This window comes from Triticum aestivum, chromosome 3D (genome assembly GCF_018294505.1).
Source record: "Triticum aestivum cultivar Chinese Spring chromosome 3D, IWGSC CS RefSeq v2.1, whole genome shotgun sequence".
In the NCBI taxonomy this organism is placed as follows: domain Eukaryota; kingdom Viridiplantae; phylum Streptophyta; class Magnoliopsida; order Poales; family Poaceae; genus Triticum; species Triticum aestivum.
Genome location: NC_057802.1, coordinates 168,037,996 through 168,045,970, shown reverse-complemented (window position 1 = coordinate 168,045,970; position 7,975 = coordinate 168,037,996). Strand labels below are relative to the sequence as shown.

The following is a 7,975-nucleotide window of genomic DNA, read 5'->3' as shown; positions in this document are numbered from 1 at the left end:
GACAGGGGCATGCACGCCCAGCGGCTGCGTTCTGCGTTGGTGACCTCTACGTCATGGACAAGGATGCCTGAGACGTCCCCAAGGGAGTCCAGAGGCTTGGTAGCTGTAGGCACCTTCCATTCCTTCTGGATGTCGACGAAGTGGGTGATCTCCAGTCTGACGCGGCCGAGCATCTCTATGTCGCCGTCAATGGAGAAGCCAACAAACGTGTACCTGGGGTCCGCGAGGAAGTTGTCGAACTTGGTGCAGTTCTTGTCGGCCGCGCTTAGTTGGAAGAGCAGCACTAGATGATCCTTGCCGACGGAGAGCTGGACGAGGGCGGGTTTCTGATCTTCGCCATGGTCGTTGGTGTACTTCACATCAACTCCGACGATCTTGTGGTGCTCGAACTGGAGGTGTCGCTCGTACTGCTCAATGGTGGTCGCCGCCTTGTGCAATTCGTTGGTGTGGATCACGTGCAACTTTGTGTTGCCGTGGGCCTGCACCTCCATGAATTCCCTGGTGAATCCCATGGCCTGGAGCAGTTGGTCCTCCTGCAACCTGGTATTTCGTGGGGAACAATGAGTGGGAGCGCAATGGCGATTTCTGTTGTTTGTGTGTGAGAAGGCCGCGACAGGAGTCTAAATTTAAGGGCGGGGAAGTGGCAAAGGAGTGCACGATCTCACTGTCGATGCGGTTGTGCACATTGTGGGTTCTGCATCGTGGTTTTTCTTTATAAAAAATAAAAATAAAATCAACAGTTATGTTTTTAACAACCGTCGTATCTCTAGCAAGTCGTGGAAATGATCGTTGTCTTGCGTAGTTTGCTGTCAAATGTTAACTTTTACAATTTATCTCCTGAGGCATGCAGGGGCAGTATGTAGAGGCACAAGTCTCTGACCAAGAGAAGCATGCTTCAAGTGGCTGGTTTAACTCTCAGACACACGGGCCTGGTACATTCATTGGGAGTGGAAATTATTTTCAGTGATACATTCGCTGGTAGGAGCAGTGCTGTGTTTCTTCAGAGGCACTGTTGTGTGTCTGTGTTGCAACTGACGCTACGAGATGGTCAGAAAGAACGAGAAGCAACGAGAGGCGTGGACATGCAGCTGCAAGAAGCACTCATACAACGAGAGGCGCAACAAGAGGCACAAATACGATGCTAAGTGAGGCACGGAGATGAAGCTACGTGATTGCACAGACGTCAATTCGTGCTATGGTGCTACGTGAGGCACGGGCACGAACAAATAGCCATGCACTCAACTACATGCGCAAAAAGCCACAGATGTGTTTCTGATAAGCACCGGCCTCCATGGTTTTTCCGCAAGGTGGGTTCGACATTTATCTAGGGCATTCCGAGTTTTACAAGTGTAGGAAGAATCGTTTTTCACTTATATGTTCTGTGGCAGAGGCACGGCTATTACTTGTGTGATGAAGGAATGTACGTCGAATGTACGTGACGCGAGGATTGACAATAGGCGTCTGTTACTTTTTTCCGGAATGTTTTTCAATTAACTGCGAGAGGCAAGAATGTGCCGACGAAATAGGCACGGTCATGTCTGAAATAGTTGCAAGGTCATCCCTAAGGTGTCCAATACGCTTTACAGTTACAAGCATGGTCGTCGTTCTTGTCGAGGCACGAAGGTGAATGATGGAGCCTATGCCTCTGCGATAGTCACGTCCCATATTAAGAAGGAAGCAAATCTTCATAGACCCGATACGTCGGAAGCTGGCCCTAAGGCACGCTCCTGCCTCTGCGTTTTCGGTGACGTCACATTTAGTGTCAGCGGGGTCGACGTAATGCTCGGTTTTCTAATGTTTTTGTTGTCAGCAACTTTCTTAACATGTTACGCACGACAGAGGTACGGTTTTACCCGACGAACTGGAGGCACGGACGTGATTCTAAGGGAGGTAGGGACGCGAAGGATCATGATGCAAGCACGTGAAGGTGTGCCTCTGTTTTCAAGAAGCTTTCATTGACACGTTTTCATTGCGGGGGCCATGGCCTATGAGTTCCTTGTGTCTTCGAAGGCATTCAGCCTCATTAACGGACGTGAAGCCAATTTACGCACGGTCCCCATAGGAGTGGAGGCACAGAAGTGCCTTCGTGGGTGTTTTAAGTAGTTGGTGTTATTGACGGACAACCGTGCCTCTGTAGTGTTCTTCTCTGAGGGTCACGGGCGTAAGAAATGTTTTCCAAGGAGAATAAACACCTAACTACCTTTGTATTCAAAATGTTTTTCCAAAGTGTTCCATACGAACGATTTTTAATATTTGTGTGTGCAATGGTTTGTTAGAACATTGTGCACTGCTTTTAGGAGCATTCTATAATTGTTGTCCATGAATTTCGACGCTGCATCCACAAAGGTACTAGTGCATTGCATGCTCGTCATTTTTGTGGATTGCTATGTGTACCTGCTCTGTGCGTTACGCTAATCGTATAGTATCTATACCTGCTATGTGTACCTGCTCTGTGCACTGGAAATAAACTTGTTCAGAAGATATGTAAACTGGAAGCAAACTACAAGGTTAACTGTGACACAAGCAAATCTAAATTTAGAACAAGCAAACGGCGGTCTTGAGAGAAAGCAAATCTAACGAGAAATCTAGAATGGCATGAGTAATCTTCTAGATACTTTTCTTGACCGGGACCACCTGCTTTAGTAGTCGTAGTCGCCCCAGGACCTTGCACGCTTCCTGGACTGCTCCTTCTCGAGTTTTGCCCGGCGGAGGCCTTCCTGGATGGTGAGATGGCTCCATATCTCGTACGCAGCGTAAGCATCTTTTGCCGCGTACTCGATGTGCCTCATGGACAGTGGCATGCGTGCCCAGCGCTGGTGCTCTGCGTTGGTGAGCTTCTTCTTCATGTTGTTGTAGTACTCATGGACAAGGATGCCTGAGACATCCCCAAGGGAGTCCAAAGGCTTGGTAGCTGTAGGCACCCTCCATTCCTTCTGGATGTCGACGAAGTGGGCGATCTCCAGTCCGACGCGGCCGAGCATCTCTATGTCGCCGTCGATGGAGAAGCCAGCAAACGTGTATCTGGGGTCGGCGAGGAAGTTGTCGAACCTGGTGCAGTTCTTGACGGCGGCGCTCAGTTGGAAGAGCAGCACCAGATGATCCTTGCCGACGGAGAGCTGGACGAGGGCCGGTTTCTGATCTTCGCCAACGTCGTTCGTGTACTCCACATCAACTCTGACGATCTTGTGGTTCTCGAATTCGAGGTGTCGCTCGTACTGCTCGATGGTGGTCGCCGCCTTGTGCAAGTCGTTGGTGTGGATCACGTGCAACTTGGTGTTGCCGTGGGCCTGCACCTCCATGAATTCCCTGGTGAATCCCATGGCCTGGAGCAGTTGGTCCTCCTGCAACCTGGTATTTCGTGGGGAACAATGAGTGGGAGCGCAATGGCGATTTATGTTGTTTGTGTGTGAGAAGGCCACGACGGAAGTCTAAATTTAAGGGCGGGGAAGCGGCAAAGGAGTGCATGATCTCACTGTCGATGTGGTTGTGCACATCGTGGGTTCTGGATCGTGGTTTCGTCTCCCTGGCGGTGCGCTTGTGCACATCCTGGGTTTTTGATCGTGATTTTTCTTTATAAAAAATAAAAATAAAATCAGCAGTTATGTTTTTAACAACCGTCGTATCTCCAGCAAGTCGGGGAGATTGTCTTGCGTAGTTTGCTGTCAAATGTTAACTCTTACAATTTATCTCATGAGGCATGCAGGGGCAGTATGTAGAGGCACAAGTCTCTGACCAAGAGAAGCATGCTTGAAGTGGCTGGTTTAACTCTCAGACACACGGGCGTGGTACATTGACTGGTCGTGGCAATTGTTTTCAGTGATACATTCAGTTTGCTGTCAAATGTTAACTTTTTGCACTCTCGTTGTACAGTGATGTGTTTTATCAGAGGCACTGTTGTGTGTCCGTGTTGCAACTGGCTCCATGAGATGGACAAAAAGAACGAGAAGCAACGAGAGGCGTGGACATGCAACTGCAAGAAGCACTCATACAACGAGAGGTGCAACAAGAGGCACATATACGATGCTACGTGAGGCACGGAGATGAAGCGACGTGATTGCACGGACGTCAATGCTATGGTGCTACGTGAGGCACGGGCACGAACAAATAGCCGTGCACTCAACTACATGCGCAAAAAGCCACAGATGTGTTTCTGAGAAGCACCGGCCTCCATGGTTTTACCGCAAGGTGGGATTCGACATTTATCCAGGGCATTCCGGGTTTTACAAGTGTAGGAAGAATCGTTTTTCACTTATATGTTCTGTGGCAGAGGCACGACTATTACTTGTGTGATGAAGGAATGTACGATGAATGTACGTGACGTGAGGATTGACAATAAGCGTCCGTTACTGTTTTCCAAAATGTTTTTCAATCAAATGTGAGAGGCATGAATGTGCCGACATAACAGGCACGGTCATGTCTGAAATAGTAGAAAGAAGGTGGTCCCTAACGTGTCCTGAATGTATCACCCGTATGCTTCACTGTTACAAGCACGGTCATTATTCTTGTCAAGCACGGTCTTGAGAGTCATGAATGTGCCGACGCAACAGGCACGGTCATGTCTGAAATAGTTGCAAGTACGAGATGGGCAGAAACAACGAGAAGAAACGTGGGGCGTGGGCATGCAGCTGCGAAACACACTTATACAGCGAGAAGCACAACTACAGGCACAGGTACGATGCTATGTGATTGCATGGACATCAATCTGTGCCCGTGTTCTGTCAAATGTTTTAAGTGACAGTTTGTAAAGGCATGGATGTTTAAGGTGACTGAGCCATAGGGGAAGGCGCTAGGTTTTTAGGAGAAGTGTTGTGCGGTTGACAGAGGTGTATGCTTGTCCTCCACAAAACTACTTGGGATGACGCTATTCTGCGGAGCACCATAGTGAAAAATATGTATACTAGTGACGTGCAGAGCTAGCAACATCACTAAACTATTCTGAAACATACTTCACCATAGCCATTCATCCTCCATTATTAGTCAGCGAATCCTTTTATTATTATCAGAGATAAATAAATTAACCCACATAAGTGTTTCACCTTCTTTGACAGGGAATTTTCACCATCGTCCTCTTGGACATAATTATATGCTCAGTTACATACCATGACATAACTAAATAACAAAACTGGTGTGTACAGCCTGTTCAAAAAATAGACATAAATTACTGAACTAGGAAGTATAGCCACCGGCAACGCTCTATCAGGAAAGCTCGTTGATTATCATTCGCAGCAGCTTCATGTTTCCCAATGTTGGCCACCGCTTTTCAATTGTGACAAGGACAATTGAACCAACCCTTAGCTGAGCTTCTCGGGCAAAATCTGAAAAACCGGTCTCCTCCATTCTGCCGTCGGTTCGTATGGAGTACGTTGTGCTCATGTCTATTGCATCATACATCTCTGTTAGGCTGATTCCATCGTTTTGAGGTAGATATCCTAGGTTCATCTTTAGAAGCCTCACAACGGCAGACGGGATTCTCTGTAGATTGTACCGATATTACTAGATAAAATCAATGTACAAGGACATAAAACATCGAAAATAGCAAACAAAACCATGGCAGTGGATCAAAACAAATAATCAATGACTAACCAGATGACCATTTATGACATTGGTGACGTTTAGACGCTGCACAAAGGGTATGGTGGGGAAGTCATCAGACTCAAACACATAGTATATCATCTGTCCAAATTGTCTGTATGAGAGGTTTACGCCTCGACCGAACACTGTTTTCCCAATGTACTCCCTCTCTGAGTCATTTAGAAAATCAAGAGCTGCATGGAAAAAAATAACTCATTTTCAAACAAATTTGTTTAAACAGATGAACTCGGTATTTAAGTTTAAAAGGAATGGTTAAATTCAATGCATGTGATCAAGTTAGGATGATAATCAACAGAATTGCATAAAATGTTTTCAAAATAACTTTGACTGTAAGTATGACATTCATTTAGTGGACAGGGGTAGGAGCATCAAAGTATGCTGATAAACGTAGTTTATAAAATAGGATGGAAGTTGGTGCACTTACCTAGTGATGGTTTGGGGAGGGGCCTGTGACTTCCTCGAGAATCACTGAGTCTCAGATCTATCTCAATGGACAGACTCCCAGTATCCAGGTTTATGATGATTAGATCTCGATAATGAAGATCGTAGTCACTAATTAACTTTTCCCAGCCAGGTCCATGAATTTTAGACCGGTTAGGTTCATTGGTGATGCAGATCTCATATGACAGATCCTCGTTGGTGATCAGTACTGGATTTCTTTGTTTTCCTTCTTCTTGAAATGCTTCCCCTTTCCACTGATAGATTGAAGAAGTGACTTGCTGCATGCAACAGCATGGCACATACTGTGCAAGAAAAATAATAATATTACGAGGCATGTATAACCAAGACAGATAGCGCTTATCATATATGTACCAATTGTTTTCAACAGGTTGCTATTTGATAAAACAAGGTACATCAAAAATTGAAAACATATCATTAAATGCTTAAATGTAGGCATTCCATTCCAACAATATGGTAGAAACTTTTATTTCCTCCATCAGAAAGATACACTAGTTGGTAGTAACTGATGGGCAGCATGGGGTGGCAAACATTTCTCCTTACCAGGCATGTCTTGAAGCATCGAGGAAGATGCACTGTTATCGCGCTGTGAAGAACGCCTAACTCCAATCCAGGGAACCAAAGTTGGTACATATATCACAGCACATGGTTTCCCCTGGAATACGTTGCAAAACAACGGTTATATGAAATTCTCAACACAAGGAAAATTTTATTATCTTGAAAAACTATTCGGCTAAACCGGCATTTTTACATAAATAGTCATTCACAAGCAATTTCCTAAAAAGACATGTGCACAACTTTTGATTAGAAGGTGAACAGTAGATATGGGATATGTAATAACAGAGGAAAATATGAATTTAATTAAATCAGTATTTTATTTTCCAAAAATGGTTGCTTAATTCATCACAATTCAGTATTGACTATTTTTAGAGCAGTTCACAATCTTGGTTGTCAATGTCAATCAGTGAAAGGATTTATGCTGCTTGGTTATAAAAGAAGCTTTAGCAAATGTATATTTCAAGATAAGACAGGAAAAAAGGAGAAACAATAGTCTATCATCAGGCGGCTCAAAGGAGTGTTTGTAACATTAAAATCATATGTAAATTCGTCAGAGCTGCACCCAGCAACAACGTCATCCACAACCATATGCCACCGTCGCCGACGCCAACCACCGGAACATGTGTGGCTAGGTGGTATTTGAAACGGGTGATCCATCAACGTTAACCTTGCCTCCAGCGTACAGGACCCCAAACGCTATCCTCAAGCACAGACGCCGACTCCCAGTCAACAGCACCCCAAACGCCGACCTCCAGCACCCTGTGGCCGGTTAAGCAATAGATCTCAATGTCTCGGACTTCCGGCCACCGCTGTTGTTTGCAAGAACTAACGGGCTTCAATTTAAACTACCAACCTCCCTCGGCGAAGTTCATCGCTCACCTGGGACTTGGACGCCGCAGGTCACTGCAGCTCGTAGCGTTCTCAAGCACAAACGCCGACTCCCAATCAACCCCACCCCTAAGAGGCACGGGTCGTGTTCAGGTTCGGCCTCGTACTGCGCGGATTTGGTTTAGATCACAACGAATTTCCAGGCAATTCCTAGCATAACAGCGCAGATGCGTCGCATTCAAACACGGAGAGACGAAACCAACAAAGAGGAAAACGGATCGTAGCGAAAAATTCACATAGAAATTAAGAGAAAATGGACTAACCCTAGATCTAGAGGGAGAATCGAGAGAGAAGAGACGATGAACTCTACAACGGGTGAGTGGGAGGGGGCGGTTTGGGTTGGCACAAAACAGAACCGACAGTTATAATACGCGCCTGCTCACTGACATGAGGCTACTGTACAGCGGCAAAGACAAGACTATTGGCTTATTAGGAGCATAGAGGCACGCACTGATGGCCCCAACACGCACGGACTTAC

General features: G+C 46.0%; 1 protein-coding gene across 1 annotated transcript; it reads right to left on the bottom strand.

Moving 5' to 3' along the window:
• Positions 1-2,639: 2,639 nt before the first annotated feature.
• On the bottom strand, positions 2,640-3,320 carry LOC123074443 (uncharacterized). The gene has a single exon (XM_044497290.1). It carries the CDS (start codon positions 3,318-3,320, stop codon positions 2,640-2,642), a length of 681 nt encoding a protein of 226 aa, XP_044353225.1.
• Positions 3,321-7,975: the final 4,655 nt, after the last annotated feature.

Excerpts from the sequence above, each read along its gene's own strand:
- LOC123074443 (XM_044497290.1), bottom strand. The coding sequence starts at position 3,320 with ATGGGATTCACCAGGGAATTCATGGAGGTGCAGGCCCACGGCAACACC.